At 42.2% G+C, this 17,307-nt stretch overlaps 3 protein-coding genes and 1 long non-coding RNA gene across 5 annotated transcripts in view; 1 reads left to right on the top strand and 3 right to left on the bottom strand.

The window, feature by feature from the left end:
• The window catches only part of LOC6582089 (serine/threonine-protein kinase NLK), an 86,818-nt gene extending 73,567 nt beyond the window's left edge, over positions 1–13,251 (bottom strand). For both annotated transcript variants that reach the window (XM_002007766.4, XM_044010337.1), the window contains exon 1: positions 12,606–13,251. In XM_002007766.4, coding sequence (XP_002007802.3) covers positions 12,606–13,147 — 542 coding nt within the window. In that variant the 5' untranslated portion in view covers positions 13,148–13,251. The remainder of the gene's footprint in view (positions 1–12,605) is intronic.
• Positions 13,252–13,321: 70 nt separating this feature from the next.
• LOC122757636 lies at positions 13,322–14,994 on the bottom strand. The gene is made up of 2 exons (XR_006357730.1): positions 14,013–14,994; positions 13,322–13,354 (listed from the first exon to the last, which is right to left on the bottom strand). It is a non-coding gene; the product is annotated as an uncharacterized LOC122757636 (long non-coding RNA).
• Positions 14,995–15,110: 116 nt separating this feature from the next.
• LOC6582088 (ribonuclease P protein subunit p29) lies at positions 15,111–15,939 on the top strand. Its single transcript, XM_002007765.4, has one exon. The coding sequence runs from the start codon at positions 15,199–15,201 to the stop codon at positions 15,817–15,819; it is 621 nt and encodes a 206-aa protein (XP_002007801.1). The 5' UTR covers positions 15,111–15,198; the 3' UTR covers positions 15,820–15,939.
• LOC6582087 (UBX domain-containing protein 1) lies at positions 15,811–17,275 on the bottom strand. The gene is made up of 3 exons (XM_002007764.4): positions 17,040–17,275; positions 16,396–16,974; positions 15,811–16,338 (listed from the first exon to the last, which is right to left on the bottom strand). Exons 1-3 carry the CDS (start codon positions 17,087–17,089, stop codon positions 15,987–15,989), a joined length of 981 nt encoding a protein of 326 aa, XP_002007800.1. The 5' UTR covers positions 17,090–17,275; the 3' UTR covers positions 15,811–15,986.
• Between the last annotated feature and the right edge of the window lie 32 nt (positions 17,276–17,307).

Below are 17,307 nucleotides of genomic sequence, written 5' to 3'. Positions count from 1 at the left end.
CTTAATACCTAAATATATGAAGCCTTCAAATATCGTTTATAAATTATAAAGAAATGTTTATACAAAACAAGAGAATTCATTCAATATAATTATATGTAGCAATTGTTTTATTTTTGAAAATTACTAAGAAGAATTTTGCCCCATTTTTTTAAATAGAATACAATATAGTACTGTCCCTATTGCTAATGAATTATAAAGAATTTTTTGTCTATATAATAAGAGAATATAATATTGTATATAATTCTTCTTCTAGTTCTTCAGCCCGTACATGAAGTTCTCCCTCCATTGTTAATAAATTGTAAAGAAATTTATTTCCATAATATAAAAACAAATTCAATATAATTATTTGTAATATATCCTCTCCAGTTCTCAATAACCAATCCGCACTAGCCTCGCTAACAGAAACTTTTGCTACTTTACACTTGCCACAGCGCCCTCCCTTCAGCTGCCTTTCACTACATTGTTGCCACATTTCAATACGCATTGACATTTTCCCTGGCATTTGGCATCATGTATGTGTGTGTGTGTGACTTTTCATGTAAACTTTTTCGTAACAATAAGCTGGAAAAAAAAGCTACTGCAAGTAATTCTTGGCAACAATAATTGTTGTCAACAATGCGCCGCAGCTGAAGCTTATTGAAAATTGGCAACAAAGCGACAGTCAGCAGCTGCTGCAGCCGCCCCCACATCCCACACACATCCCACATCCAGCAGCAACAACAACAACAACAATCGCAGCGCATTCACATTGCAAATCTCCAACTGACGCAGTTGATGGAGGCGCCAATGCCAGCAGCAGCAGCAACAACAGAAAGCATTAACGTAGCAGGAGTTACAGGGGCGCTCTAGCGGCGGCAGGGGCGTGGCGAGGCAGCAATCTTTTGTCATAAAACATGCGTTGTACATTTTGTGCGGAAATCAAGATCATACATCAATAACGAACAGACCTGACAATGAGAAGCTGACTCAAAATGCAAAAAAGGAAACGAAAATAAATAATAATAAAAAAAAACGCAATGATGGAAATGGAAATTATTTTTAAATGTAATAAGAATGCACACATGTCAAGCAGCAACACCAACAACAACAACAACAAGGCGTGTTGCAGGTGCCGCACAGCACTCCACGACTGCTGGCTGGCTGGGTGTGGCCCAATCCAGATCAGAGCAAAGCCAAAAGCTTTAGCCATAGCTGCAGGCTAGACAAATGTCAGCGGCTTAAAATGCAACAGCAGCCTGACAACAACAACAACGGCGAGCAACGACACCAAAATAAGTACAACTAACAAAGCAGATGGCAACAGCAGGAGAGAGTGAGAGCGGGAAGTAGGAGCCAGGGAGGGGGACACTATATCTAGGAGCTGTGGCAGTTGTAGCTGTTGCCGTCGTGCTGCGGCTGCTCATTTGTCAAAAGACATTAGCAAAAGCAGCAGCGCAGGCAAACACAGATAAACAGAAATCATATATATATATATGTATATATGCATATATATTTTTGTATATTTGCATAAGCGCATATCATGCTGGCATCTTTATATGTCACATTTGAGGCGTGGCAGCTGCCTGATGACTCAAACTGCCTCAGCAGGCTGTGCGTTAGCATTTGAAAGTGCCACAATTAACGCGTCTGTCTAATTATCTAGCTCATGCTCTCTCCCTACTCTCTCGCTCTCACTCACTCCCTGTCTTTCTCCAACCATCTCTCGTGCCTGTCTTCCGCACTGTCTCGCCCGTTGACAAGTGCGAAAAATGTAAGCAGCAGAACTCGCTTTAAATGGGCCTAGCAAATGGACAGAAAGTGGCGCCAGCTCAACCATTTTAAAATACATTTCAGCAATATGTAGCGCCAGTTGGGCTGTGATCGACTAGCAAATACCCCGCAGGCAGCTAAAAACTAAATTCAATATGAGAATGGCTTATGAGTTCAAATTAGATGAAAAAGTGCAAAGAAATATGTTTTTTTTTTTAAATATATTTATATATTATATTTATATATTATATTTATATATATTATTGTATAAGCGAATTTAAAAGCAATTAAAATACATATATGTATCTGCCAACAGAAAGGTCGTAATCCATTAATCTAACGCTCATTACAATTATAGTAAATATATATATATTTTAAAAATTAATCGAATGAATCTTTGTCTTTATATAGATAATTAGATATAGATAGATTAAAAATGCTATAAATTAGATCAAAACCCAAAGTATGCTTTATATATAGAATAAATAACTTCCTTCACTGCCTTCTCCTTCCTAATCTCCCCACGCATTTCGCACTTTCTTCAGTAGTGCACCACTTTACAGGGTATAACAATGACGTTGCCATGGAGTCGCAACTGCAATTACCGCATCGCAATAGACGAGACTTTGTAGAATTTTAATTGAAATGTCAAAAGCGTTTAGTGCGGCAAGCGCAATGATGCAGCAGCCTGGCCCGGCAGGCTGGGTGGCAAGCAGGGTGCTGCAGCAGCAGTTGCAACAATTGCTGCCGCAACAGACAAAACGCAACTGGCGAGCGGCCAGGTATTGGAATTTTAATCGGCAATGCGGCAGAATTTGATTGTGGCATTATTGAGGTTAAGAAAATATGTTAAGAGCAGCAGCAACTCAGTTGAGAGTGCGCACTCGCTCCGCACAGATGATGCGGGCATTGGTTAAGTCTATAAAGCATTACAATAGGTTTTTGGGGTCTCTGCTGCCAGCCGCTGCACTCACTGTTGCCAAACTTCAAAGTGTGGCAAGCACTGTTGCCGCACTTCACAATTATATGTGGCATAATGCAAGTTTCAATTGGAATTACAACGAGCTGTTGCCTAATTTTGCGAAAACAGCGTTGCCAGACTTTGCAGCGTGGCAAGCAGCGTTGCCAAACTTCTCAATTATATTGAATTGAAGTGCCTCAAGTGTGGTCAATTTGATGCTCATAAGTCATAAATACTTTCCAGTACGCGCTGTTGCCGAACTTCACTATTGGAAGAACTGTTGCCAAAATTCATTAGAAATTTAAGTGAATTGGTAAAAGGGTTTGTCAAAACTTCAAAATCTAGTTTATATTGAATTATGAGAATACGTGTATTAAAGATATTCATTTCATTTTTATAAATTTTATTTAAAAATCATAAAAATTCTATAATTTAAATCAGTTTTACTTATGATAACTACTTAACTATTTTTACTATCAACTCTCTATACTCAAAATATATTCAGTCATTTTCAGCTTAAGCCTAATTATCGAATTTTTCATGCAATTTATCGATAACAATTATCGGCTTACATATAACATTCGCCACACTTGCTGCTGCGCACCTTTTCTTTAAGATTTTTCCCCAAAGTTATGCACAGACAGCTATTTTTAACCCAAAAAATAATGCCAGAGCGGGAGACGTGCTAATTAAGCGCTGCAGCTTCATCATTTGCCGCAGCTCCCTCTGCTCCCGCTGCTGTTGCTGCTTCTGCTGCTTGGGGACAGGATTCGCCAAGGCTTTCAACAGCTGCACGGTGGCTCCATTCAGCCTCTCTTATATTTAGCACAATGCATCAATTTTTTTCGGTTTTTATTTTATATTTGTGGTGTTTTTGTTGTTTTTGTTTTTGTTTAAGAGCCGCTGGCACGACGGCACAAGTCAGTCAGCCGCAACGAGAAAATCGTGCGAGCGTTTAATACTGGCTACGAGTTGTGTCTCCAGTCGGAGTTGGAGTTGGAGTTCGAAAAGTTGAAGTTGAAGTTGTGGCTGCTGCAGCAGCAACAACAGCAGCAGCTGCTGCTGCTGCCATTGTCTGGCTGAGCTCTTCTGCTTGCTGTTTATGCTAAATGAGGGTTAACAAAAAATGAACGGCAATGAGCCAAGCTTCTGCCTCATCTGTAGCTCTGTGGCTGCAGCTGTAAATGTCTGCGGGCTGTTGCTTCTTCTCTCTCTGTCTGTCTGGCGGTCTGTCTGTTCCTCTATAAAGTGACAGCGGCCTGGCCCGTGTTCTGCATGCAGATACCCTAATGCCCTATCTGCCATCGGTTGTTGTGCCTAGTTTTGACAACATTTGCCACCCTCTTCGGCGCTCGTACTTGACTGCCGCTTGCAACTTGCAACGAGGAGGGATGGGCAAGGGGCGAGGAGAGTTGCGGCGAGGCTCAATTTGTAACCACAATTTGTGCAGATTTTGCTGCCTGCGGCAGTGTTAATTAACAATTGTCTGTTGGCTCTGTCTGGACGTTAATCGATTTCGATTGACAGACGTTTCATGTGCCACTTGGCTAAACTTGCCACAATTTTGCGGCAAAGTCAAGTTTCCTTCCAGCTCTATGTGTGCATGCCTCTGATTTATAAGCAAATAGCAAAGTTGCTTGTGGCTTATGCCTAATCACTGTAATCAAAACAAGATAGCTGGATAATACCCTGTATTCATTGCAAGTGAGTATAATAGATGCTTTTAAAATCACATATATTATCATATAAAATCATGTATTATGCATGCTCATAATCAGACGTCAAAGACGTTAGTCAAATCTCTCTGTAAACATTTAACATATCAACTTATCTATTATCTGATCTCTCTCTCTACACTGATCGCTTTTTACTTTCTCTGTCTTCCTCTTGCTCTTGTTTGCTGTCTCTGTTTTCTCCTTTCTTTCTTGCTCCTCATTTTCATATAATTTTTCATTCCTTTTCACTGTGTCTCATAAAAATCTGTTACAACCGCTTAACAGTGGCATCAAATGCTCTTCAAGTCGCGCGACAAGCGAATCATAAGCTTATGATTTAAGAGAAATGTATTTCCGTACACACACACATACACACACACACACTCAGCCACTCTCACATATGTGTGCATAAATTTCCACAAACATTTTTCCAGTTATTTGGTGTCGAGAAAATAGTTTGACGCAAAACTTAATTAGTTTCTGGCTTGGCCCGAGGCTAGAGGGACGTGCACACACCCTGAAGGCAGCTTAACGCCTGCCTCCTGCCTCCTACCCCACTCCCTTCCACTTTGGCACCTCTCACCCTCTCTCTTTCGGGTTTTCTTGTTACCAGCCGGCTTGGTAGTTCGTCGAGTGGCTTCATTAAGTTTGGGTTCAAGCAGTTGCCCGCCGGCTGCCAGTTCAACTGTCCAGCTGTCTAACTGCAGCTTGCCACGCCCCCCCCTGGCCGCTCCGCTCCACCTTCTCTATCGTGCAGTGCAACTCTACGAATTGTCTATTTCAGTTTTCCAATGTACTTTACGATCCGTTCTGTGGCAAAGAGGAGTTTGGTTCATCGCTCGTCGTTTCGTTCTGTTGTCCGACACACACGATGATTTATTTGGCACACACATATACACATACACACACGCACGCACGCATGCACACTCACATACACATAGACAGCTACCTGCGCGTGTAAATGCATTTTGCTGTAGGTGAACACAAACTAAGGGCACTGCGCGCCGAAGCGGGGCAAAGTTGTGGGCGAGCGCAGAGGCATGCGGCATGCGGCATGAGGCGGGGCAGGCAGCAGGGGCTTGCGGCATGGGGCAGCTGAGGTCTCGCTGGGCTAAAGCTTTTTCGTTGGTGCCACTTTGTTGACTATTATTTTTCATTTTGAGCACACGCAGCGCCAGAGAGCAAGCAACTTGGGAGTCGAAGCGAAACGAAACGAGTTGACTGATTGCCAGAATACACTGTAAACGTTATAGAGATAGAGCTGATGTTGGCTGTGTACCGCTACCTCTTAAAATTAAGTATATGTATGTAAAGAGAGAAAATAATTGGAATTGATAACTGTGGCTCTTCTCTGTGATTCTCAATTTATCGTTGCTAGACCTCCAATATACAGATATTAATTTAACTCTCTGCTCAGAAAGGAAGAAAATTTTTTCATTGAGTATTTATGACTCTCCTCTGCGATTCTCAACACAATTCAATGTTTGACTCTTAAACTAACGACTTTAAAAACGAACATATTCTTTTTTAAATTCGTGTACAGGGTATAATTATTTCATGATACACACACACATACGCCAGAACACTTGCATACATAGACGCCTAGTTACAGAATGTTTGCTGTGACTGTTACATGATACCTAAAGCCGCAACTGCAGGCGAGAGATAGAGAAAGAACAAGACAAAGAGAGAGAGCGAGAGAGAGGGAGACAGTGCTGGCAAGCAAAGCAGAGATAGAAAATATAAACCTCAAAGATACATTTGCGCTTCACTTGAACCGTAGAACGTAATTCAAGTGAACTAAGCTGGCCGGAGCAAGTGACTCACATGTCCGTGTACAAGTGTGTGTGAATGTGTACGTATGAGTATGAGTGTGTGTGTGTGTGTGTGTGTGCGTGTGGGCGCAATGAAGCTGTAGACAAAATTGCGTGCGTAATTCTTTGGTAAACGTTTGGTAAAAATGAAAAAAGAAAATACAAAGAGAGTCGAGGCGAAAATAGTTTTGGCACGACAGACAAGGGCTAAAGGACAAGCCCAGACCCAGACCCAGGCTATCCAGGACATGCGAGTACAGCCGGTTAAGGAGCGTGGATGAAACTGGCACTTTGTTATTTCGGCTAGCATTTCGCTGCTACCTAAGCCCCGGCACTTGAGCTGTTTTTATGGCTAAAATTGCATTTACACTAGAGCCGAGCCGAGCCGAGCCGCGCCGAGTCGAGTCGAGCCGTGTTGTATTCCTTTATTTCAAATAAAAATTGTGCTAAGCGACGTTGCCGCACTTCACAGACAATAAGCGGGATTAGCAGGAGGCGGAGGAGGAGCAACAGTGGAAGCAGCTCTTTTGGGAAATGCGTGCCAGCAAAACACACAATTTCATTCACAGTGCGCTGTTGCGAAATTTCACTTTATATCAGTATTCTATTTACATAAATATATAATAAAGTTATAATTTTAATTGAAATATTTGGCGTGTTATTGAAAAAGTTGTTAATTAACAAAACTATTTGACTAGGAAATGTGTGGTTAGAGCTAAAATTATATGAAAATTGCATGCATAAACTGGCGTGCGCTGTTGCCAAAGTTCAGCTAGCACCAAAATTTACATGCATTCGAGCTCACAGCAATGTAAACTCTAACTTGAACACATTCTCAAAATTTATGCAGGGATTTTAAACTAAAAACCCCAAACTATAAGCCAACCACTCGACCCCATAAAAGCCGCAGGAAAAGTTAAAAATAAAAAGGTTAAAAAATATGAAAAATGGCTAAAGCCAATTTATGTCCGATAATAAAATGAAATAGCATGAAATTCAATCAGAGAGCGAGAGAGAGAAATTGAATGCAGCGGAAAAACGGTATAATTATTCAAACAGTTTCAAAGTCAAACAGGGAAAATCTAGAAGGGAAAACTTTGTCATTTGAAAATTACAGCCCAATAGGGATGGACACGGGGTAGTTTCTACGGCCATTGAAGCGAATACGTTGTCCATGAGACGAGACGAAATGTTGGATGCCAACGAGAGCTGAAAATGTGGTAGCAGACGATAAACATATGCGGGACTCTACCCTAACTCAGACATATATCCTGTAAGCGGGCCTGTCTGCACAATCCACACTCTTTATGTGTGTGTGAGTGTGTGTGACAGACAAAATATCTAAAAACTGTCGAAGGTTGTTCAACCAACCACCAGCAGCAGCAGCAGCAGAGCCCAGCATCAAGCATTCAGCTCTAAAGCCACGGTCCGAGCAGCTGTTCTGGCTGCTGTAAGAAGTGCAGGACTGATCGACTAACAGATGCCCTCTAGTCGACAAAATTTATATATATTTATATTTATTTAATATTATATTAATATTTATATATTTTTTATATATTTTTTTAAAAGTATTTGTTATTTAATTAATATTTTTTTTTTTTTTTTTTTTTTTTGTTTTTTTTTTTTTTTTTTTTTGCATTTAAAAAAGTGTTACTTTTATATACATATTTTTTATTTATTATTCAACATTTCTTTATCATATTTAATTAAATATAAATGTTTGCCCTGATATTGGGTATATAATTATATCTGAACGACTTGATTTCATTTTCTTAATGTATGGAATGGAATGTAATGGAATCTCTCCGCCTAGACCAAAAATCAAGAAACTGCAAATTGCTTAACTATAAAATATATGGCATAACTTTGATGCTTCACTATACATCCTAATCCCAATCAAAATTTGATTATCAACCCCTTTTCCCGTCACATAGACTAATCAAAAATCCACTATAACCTATTTTCAATCAAGCCAGGGTATACAAACCCAAAAAATAAGCGAGATGAGAATAGTGGAGGAAAAATAAAAACTACGTGTCCCGGTACTTCTCAATGTAGTCAATGCGCCGCCTGCATTGCCTTTGCATTTGTTTTGTTTTGTTTGCTTTTTTTCGGTGGTGCAGCAGCAGCACAAGAGCAAGAGCGGCAAGGAGAGCGGCAGAAGAAGAGGCTGCGCGGCAGTGAGGAATCACTTAACAGGCAACAGCGGGGACACGACGATTAATGCCAGCGAATCGCAACGAATCGCGCGTCAGCGATGCGGGCCTAAGACCTGAGACCTGAGCGAACACGGCAAGCTGGAAGCTGGGCAGGGCCATTGGACTCGAGATTAGCGCAGGATTTGCGCCTGATCAAAAAGACTGAAAGCCTAGAGAAACAAGTAAAAACGAAACAAAAATGAAAAACCAATGTTCTAAATGCAAAACCGAAGGTTTGATACTCTCGCAACGTAAGCAGAGGAATTCGTAAATGCCAAGAGGGAACTCTAGGTATAAAAGATCTTTAGCTATTAGATCTGCAGCTTCAAGAAATCTATAGCCAAAAGAGATCTCTAGTTATAACAATGAGATCTCAAGATCTATAGCTGCTTGTTCGGTACGATAGACCATAAAGAGTTCTCTCTTTAGTTATATATATATATTGTATAAATATAAAGCTGCAAACTTTTGATTGATTGGCAGATTTATTAAAGCAAACCAAGTCGAATTCAGCAATCTCTATTAACCTACATTGAACTACCAATTGCTGTTCGCAACTCTAACCCAACTTGCAATAACAATAACAATCAAATGAGCCACTCTTAGTGTTCTACTCTCTTTATACTCTCCTATTTGCTAGGGTATAGAAAATAACAGGAACACAAGTTAAGCCAAGCCAAGCCAATCCAGGCTATGGCTATAGCCATGGCTAGCCTGAGCTGGGCAACAGATAACGACAACGACGACGGCGACGACGACAACGACGACACCTTGCGAAGCAGAGTCAAAGTCAGAGCCATAGCCAGAGCCGGAGGCTGCATGGCTTAGGCTAAGGCTAATGCTAAGGCCCAGAAGAGCAGGCCACAAGTCGTGCAGGAAGCGAGTTTTTATGCAGGCAAAAGGTTTACTTAACAGTCTCAGCTCAGTCTCTCTCGTTCTCTTTCCTTTTCTCTTTCCGTCTCTGTCTGTTCGTTTGTCCTACTGTCCATTTGGTCCGTTCTCGGACTTGTCGTCTGCGTCTGCCTGCCTGCCGATGCCGATGCTGCTGCTGCTCTAAAACCAGTTGCAGGTAGTTTAAAGTAAGCCCAAGCTGTTTGGTTCGCTCATCTTTTGCGGGCTCATGCCTTGCTGCCTCTTCTTCTTCATCTTCCTCTGCTGCGACTGCTGCGACTGTTGCTGCCTGTGCAACAGGCCAAAAAGACTGGACTCTACGAACTCTGTGTCCAATATTTTGTGTTTTGTGGCCGAAACGAGCGTTTTTCATTGCCCATTTGGCCCTCCTCTCTACTGCTGCTCCTCCCCGTCTCTCTATCTCTCTCTCCCATTCCCCTGCTGCTGCTGCCCGCGTTTCTTTATGTTTGTCTTGGCCACAATGCAGTGAGAAAAATTCGTAGAACTTTGCCTAGGATTAATTGGTTAATCTTCTTGTGTATTTAAGTGCATAAATGGTTTCCGATTTCCACGAAATAAATTATAAACTGATTAATCTGGCGTTCAGTCGATGCCTTGCCTCATTTTTTATTGATAAACATTTACATTTTTATGTTGAATGATAAGCTGGCTTTGCTTTATGATATAATTAACACGCAACATGCGTAGGCGTTGTTGCCAAGCATTTATTGCTCCATTTACAAATGTTAAATGACTGCATTGTTGCCAAACTTCTGTTAAATGGCATTGACTGTTATCATAATTCCTTGAATATGATTTCAAATTTAAGCAATGCAATTTCTTCGGAAAGGGTTAAGCATTGTTGTCATTTTTCATTAGCAGAATTGAAACCTGTTGCCAAATTTTACTAACGGCTATACATAGCTATAAATATCTGCTTAAAGTTCTATACATTGTTGCCAAAGCTCATATTGATCTGATTATTATAATATTATATTATATTATGTTCTACATTCTAAGTTTCAGTATAATTAGACTCATTAAAACTCATGATCTGTTGCCAAAATTCAGGGCAAACTGTAAACATCTCTACACAATTATAAATAGTACTACATTAATCTCATATTATATTATTACTATTACATTTCCTACACTGTTGCCAAATTTCAGCTATTACATATATTATTTTAAGCTAGTTCCAAGTTTATATAAGCTTCCAATTTCATGCAATGCTAACAAGCTTCACATAAGCCTCTGCATATCTCCATATGCCTAAACAAAGAGTTTAAACCCATTTGGAAAGTCACATTTTCGAAATGTTTGGCTTAAGCCATTGACAAACTTGAAAAGCTGACGCAATTCAAGTCGCTCCGAATAGTTTACAAAACTACACATAAAATCAAACAGAAACCCCAAAATCCATTTCCATTAATAGCCAAGAGCTATTGTTTTTAACAATTTCAAGTGAAATTCCAATTGGGATTCCAATTTGAAGCACTTTGACCGATGTTGCCAAACTTCATTAACTATGACACTTGCTCGCATTGCTGTTCGACTTCCTGCCAAAGTAATAGATTACACCTTCTCTCACCTGCTGCTTGCTGCTGGCTGTTGGCTGCCTGCCTGCCTGCCAGGCTGCTAACCAACGGCACATAAACAAAACTAGCCTCGGCATCTGGCCACACGGGCATCTAACAACAAGTTCGACATTTGGCACTTAAATTTAACGCTTGATTGCATTTACAGTGCGGAGTGCCGAGTGGCCCAGGCTATATATTAATATAGTTTTTCTCTGAGCCAGTGCAGCTGACTGCGACGACCCAGGCCACAGAGACCAGGAGACCAAGAGACCAAGAGACCGACCGACAGACCGACCGTCAGACAGACCAGACCCGACCAGAGCATGATGATTGCTTTTGAAAAGCCAATCCAACGTCAACGACTCTATTCTGCGGGTTTCTGCTTTAAGCCAGAAGGCCTAAGCCAAGCCGGCTTCTTTCTCCTTTTAAACAGCTTTTCACGTTTTGCCCCATTCTTCTAGGGCTTGGGGTTACCAGAGAGGGCGGGCAGTGGCGGTACGAACGACGACGATGCTGCTTACTCTCCTCCACTTGTGGCACATTTCGTTGTCGTCTTTATGCGCTGCACAACTTCCTTGTGCCTACTTTTAAGCACTTCTACTCTATGCCTAACCCGACCCTCATCGCCCCTCCTCCTGTTCATTCCGCTCCTCCTGCTAGGCGTCACTTAGCGTGTGCCAGTTTTTTTTTTTTTTTTTTTCGCTAGCTTCTTTTGGTGTTTACCCAACACTTTTGCTCTCCCTCTCTATCTTGCTCTCTCTGTCTCTGTCTCTCTTTCTGTCCCGCTGGGCGTGCAGAGCCGGAAATGCCGTTTTACACGTGAATGAAATTTGTATAAAATTGAAACGTAATGCGCAGCGTTGCCAAATTTCAGTTCAGCTGTCAAAAACAAGTCAAAGAATCAACCGTTACAAGCGTTGCACAACTCGTTTAGCAACAATTAATGTAAAAATTGTAAAAATGCAAATCAAAGAAGGTTGGGAAAAACTTTTGCCCGGCGAACGGCCGCGAGCCAAAACAGAAAAGAACAAAAAGAAACAGAAAACAGCTGGAAAGGGGAAAACGGGGGAAAGGGGACAGGCGAGCAAGCAAGCTTGTTTAGAATGGGTGGGTAGCGGAGCATATTTAGAGAGAGAAAAACCACCCTAACTAGGCACAAAGGACAAAGGACGACGCGACGCCTGATGTTAATGTTGACGCTGCGACGACAGACCGCATACAAAAAACGTGGCATTGAACCCTAGAGTTACATGACAGGACTCTTTAGTCTAGCATGAAGAGCTAACTCCAAATGGGAAAACAACTTGGATTTACTATATGAAATGTGATTTAAAGGAGGCAACAAAAATATATATGTAGGTATATATGATATATCAAAAGTTGTGAATACTTTCTTCAAAAATAGAGATAATGCAGTCCTATGATATATTCAATATATATTTCCTTTCTATGAATCTGCACTGCTTTAGCTCAGTTGACAGATTGTAATATCCTACACCATACCATATAGATAATCGATATAAATATCAAACCATATCATCATTATATAATCAATCAATTTTTTGTAATCTCTATCAAAACCACAAAGTTATGCCATATTCAATATATTATAATTTATTTGATTCTTGTTTATATTATAACTATCCCATATAATAATATTATATTAGATAATCTCATATGAAAACATTTTGACTTACCAGACAACTCCGAATGCACCGTAGCCAATTGGACGATCCGGCTGGACATCCTGTGGCACCGCTGGCGGCTGATAATATGGAGCCGCTGCGGCCAATATTGCGCTGGCGCCCTGTGGCGCACCACCGGCAGCACCACCCTGTACCAGTGACATCGAAACGCTCATCGAGCTACGCGGCGCAGCAGCTGAAGAATTTGGGCAGCTGTTGATGCTGCTGCTGTTGCTCTTCTTAGTGGTGGTGGCGACGGCGGCTACGGTGGCGATGGCAGTGGCGATGTTGGTGGTGGTGGTGTTGGTAGTGGTGGAGTAACTTTGTGCTGTGTGCTGGGGATTAGCTGGCGTTTGATAGATATAAAGTCGTTGCTTGCTGTTGTTGTTAGTGCTGTTGATGTTGCCGTTGCTGCTGGTGTTGGTGGTTGTGGTGGTGGTGGTGCTGCTGCTGCAGTTCGTGGCGGTGGCGGTGGTGGTGGTGGTGGTAGTTGGATGGGAGAAATGGTGTTGACTGCTCAATGGATGCCGCTTGGGGCCACTAATGGCCGCCATTCAATAGTTGCCCATTAGAAGTTTGTAATTTTGGATTTCTGTTATTATTGTTGTTGTTACGCACACTTTGTTGATGTTGTTGTTGTTATTTGAATTTTATTTAACACATTAAAAATGAATTGATGGAATTTAATTTAAATTCTGCATTGTACACACGCTTTTCTTTGATTTTTATTATGCTGTTGTTGTTGCTGTTGGTGATGGCGACTGCAAAAGAGAGAGAGAGATAGAAAAATAAAGTGGAAATAGAAGAATTTGAGATTTAGATTTTTAGGCGCATTTTTTGGCAGGCAAAGAGAAAAAGGCAAACCGAAAAAAGACGAAAAAGTGCCGTTAGCTGCGGCCGGGGCGCGTCTTTGTTAGTGTGCGCGCATGTATATGTATGCGTGAGTCAGTGAGCTAGCGCAAGAGCCAGAGAGAAAGAGAGAGAGCAGCCCGGAGTAGGCAAACAGAAAAAAGAAACTAAAAGTGGGCTATGGAGTTTATTCCTTTCTTTTTTTTTTTTTTTTTCAAATGAGTCAAATGTTTACATGGCAGCGCAGACAAAAAATGACGAACAAATTTCTTATTTAATATGTGCACATGTTTTGCAATAGCAACAAAAAGAGAGAGCGAGACGGCGTGCGCTCTCACAGCGTGTTTAGCGTCAGCGTCGCGCACTTGACACTTTTTTCTGTCGTTGCGGCTCGACATCGATGCCGACTGAGACGCTGACGCTGACGTTAAGGCAACGCTCATGGAAAACAATGCACAGAGCAATAGCAATAGCAATAAAAAGAAAGAGTGCAATGAAATGCAGAAAATGTGCGGCTTTTTGTATAACACACACAAGGAATTTGGCAGTTTTTCCCAGCTTCGAGCTTACCTTTTAACAAAATGCACAATTATTGAGCGACGACTGCGGCGGCGACAGAGGCAACGGCAGCGAATTATTGTTGATGGCAACGGTGGGGAGCTAAATATGCCGACTGCGGCGACTCTTCCGCATTTGTATATATGAATGTGTGTGTGTTTGGTTTTGCGTGCGGCTTGCGTATGTGTGTGTGCGTGCAGCGTCGTTGGCGGCGGCGGCGGCAGTGTGAGAGAGAGACGATGTGAAATGTACAAATACAAACTCAAAGCGCGGCGCGAGCTGAGACGGCAACACAGTGGTTCACAGCGGAACTGCAACAACGACTAAAATGCAGCAAGTCTGACGAATTTGTTATTATTTGTGTTTTATTAACGCGTACACACATTCATTTAAAGACACAGCCACACACACAGAGGGAAAGAGCGAGGCGAACGAGCGAGCGAGAGAGAGAGCGCGAACGAGACCGACGGCAATCAATTGAATATATTTTGTATTTGTTGTAATTTTTTTATTTGTGCATTTGGTCACGTTTGTTTGGGGGAGCACAGAATATTTATTGCATTATCTTTCTATCACACTACCCGAAGTTTGATAGGCAGTAGCGAAATTGCTTTTGCAATACATGTGTGTGTATGTATTAATTTTTTCCTCTGCCTTTTGCATCAAACACACGCGGCGTCTTCTTACCGATTTTATGCGTGTCGTTTATGCGAAAGTCGTGATAGGACTGACAACAACAAAAATTTCTGGCAATGTGACCGGGCTGCTCGGCCTGGTCGCTGTGTGACCGAGTCAATTCGTTTTCGGTATTTGCTCAAACAGCTGAGTCTTAGCAACATGTTGCGTGAGTAGAGCAGTCTGCTGTTATGCTGGCAGCGAACCTTAAATATGTGAAACATTAGATGACTTTTTTGTTTGCTCAATTAATGTAAATTTATATGTTATTTTGAGTATTTTCATGTACACCTCTAATTCATATTTATGTTTTGTAGACATAGCGCGTTTGTTGTATAATGTTGCTGCAACATTAGGAGCATAGCAATATGTGTGACCTTAAAATATTATTGCATTTGCGGCCTGATGCTAAACAGAGCTATGTTAAGTTAACATAAACAGCTGTTGGTGTCGATAGTTCTTATCGGCTTATAAAATGTGCGCTATATGCTAAGAATATTGTAAACAAATAAAATTGACCAGAATGGAGAGAGAAACAGAAAGCTTGAAGGAGTTTCTTACAGATCTCGTTGTGCCGCATCACCGCTGCAATGTGAACATCATACCAGATCATATTACCATGCTGCACGGCACGAAGTCAAAGAAGCAACACTCACGCAAACGTCGCGCTCACAAATCGAACAGCCTGACGAGGCGCGAATATGCAGAGCTCGGACTCAATACTCTGCCCACACGTCAAATGCGTTACGAGCAGGCACTACCGCTGCACAAGCTCTGGCGTGGCTACATACGCGAGCATCTGGGTCTAAAGGAGGGCGAAGAGGTGCCGCAGTTGCATGAGAAACGCTACGACGAATTTAGCCGGCAATTGGTCAAAATGGATTTGCATGGAGCCAAGCTGCGAGTGCACCAATCCAAATGCCCCACCCTGGTGGGTCTCAGTGGAATCTGCGTCATGGACACCAAGAACGTACTGAAGCTGCTGGGCGAAGATCACCGCGTGCGCACAATACCCAAGAGCGAATGCGTCTTCAGCCTCCACGTGGACAGCATGGATTTCATCATCTTCGGACAGCATTTGAATATGCGACCAGCAGAGCGAAGTGTGAAGAAGATTAAAAACTATGTGGAGCCATTCATGTAGCACAAATTGTAAAACATTTAATTTAAGCTTTTCCTTTGCTTTATATAAAATCGTACGCCCGAAATATCGCGACATATTTATTATATTATATAGATATATATATATGTATAGTTAGTTCAAGATGCTGTTGCTGTTGTTGTTGTTGTTGTGGTTGTTTGTGAGAGCATTTACGCAGGCGGCTTGGTCATGATGATCACAGCGGAGGGCACAAGGCCCAGCACCTCGAGCGGCTTCTCATAGTCCTCGTCGGCAAAGATCTTGCGCGGAAATGTTGTCATCAGTGCGAATGGAGTCTCAATGCCAGTCTTCACCTGGATGAACACACGCACAGCGGACAGCGGCTCCTTCACATTGAATTCGGAAGCCAGTGTGGAGCCATCCTGCAATCGCACCTGGATGCGTGTCTCCGTGTACTCGCGCGGTGGCGACTTGACGCCAGTGGGCGTGGTGGCTGTCGTAGTGGAGCTGACAGAGGGTACGGCGTCCGACAACTGAGCAGCGGGACTGTTATGTGCTTCCCTATAAGAATTATTGAGGTTAGCCGAAAGTTTTACATTAGTTAAATGAGGTTCCCACCTGGCTTTGCGTGCCGCTTTGTCCGCTTCGATCTGTGCACGAACACGATCGCGTGCCGCCTTCTCCTCTTCCTTTTCGCGCTTGCGCTGATCCACGATTTTCTTCATCTCGATTTCCTCCATGCGACGGCGTGCCTCTGTCATATCTTTGCCAGAGCGTATACGATTACGTTCACGCTCCAATGCATCAGCCTTCTCGCGCTCCTCTCGCTCCACGCGCTTCTGCTTAAGCTTCTCCTCGATCAGAGCTAACTGTGCCTTCTTCTCTTCCTCGGTGAGCGCCTTCTTCTCCTCGGTGGATTCGGAAAAGTTGCTGTGACCTGTCTTGGCCGCATGGTATTCTACCTCAGTCTGATCCTTGAGCACCTTGCCACAGTCATCGCATTTCAGAGATTTGGCTACGGCTCCGCCGTCGGCAGCACCGCTGCTGCTGGGCGCTGTGTCTTCGCCGGAAGCTGTGGCTGCAGCAGGAGCTACATCGCTTGCCGCCGCAGCGGGTATCTCTTCGTCACCATGGGCCAACAGCCATTCCATGGCCATTTCGACGCCCTTGTGGCTAGTTACTTTCAATGCATATTCACTAGAAACAGCCAAATAAAAAAATGTTTAAATTACCGGCGAAAAAATATTGCATTTTAGACTCACACTCGATCTCTGGGGAAACCCATGTCCATTAAGGTTTGTATGTCGCTCATGTTTGCTGTTTAATATTTGAGTATATATGATTTTTTAATAAACCTGTAACTTTGTGCAAATGTTTAATCTTCTCTCAATATTTTCCCCTGCAATAATGACACACAAAAACAATGTCCCGTAGCTAGTGTTGCACAACGTTGAAAAATGTCTATGAATACTTGAAATAATTAAATTTTATTCAAGTTCAAAAGTAATGAGAGCGAAATGTAAATAAAAT

Source organism: Drosophila mojavensis, unplaced genomic scaffold (assembly GCF_018153725.1).
Source record: "Drosophila mojavensis isolate 15081-1352.22 unplaced genomic scaffold, ASM1815372v1 contig_74, whole genome shotgun sequence".
NCBI lineage: Eukaryota > Metazoa > Arthropoda > Insecta > Diptera > Drosophilidae > Drosophila > Drosophila mojavensis.
The sequence above is the reverse complement of the archived record's forward strand: the minus strand, read 5'-3'. Positions and strand labels throughout refer to the sequence as shown.

Excerpts from the sequence above, each read along its gene's own strand:
- LOC6582088 (XM_002007765.4), top strand. The coding sequence starts at position 15,199 with ATGGAGAGAGAAACAGAAAGCTTGAAGGAGTTTCTTACAGATCTCGTT.
- LOC6582087 (XM_002007764.4), bottom strand. The coding sequence starts at position 17,089 with ATGAGCGACATACAAACCTTAATGGACATGGGTTTCCCCAGAGATCGA. Across the intron at positions 16,975-17,039 it reads GGTTTCCCCAGAGATCGAGT|TGAATATGCATTGAAAGTAA; the intron begins GTGAGTCTAAAA and ends GGCTGTTTCTAG. Across the intron at positions 16,339-16,395 it reads AAAGCGGCACGCAAAGCCAG|GGAAGCACATAACAGTCCCG; the intron begins GTGGGAACCTCA and ends TAATTCTTATAG.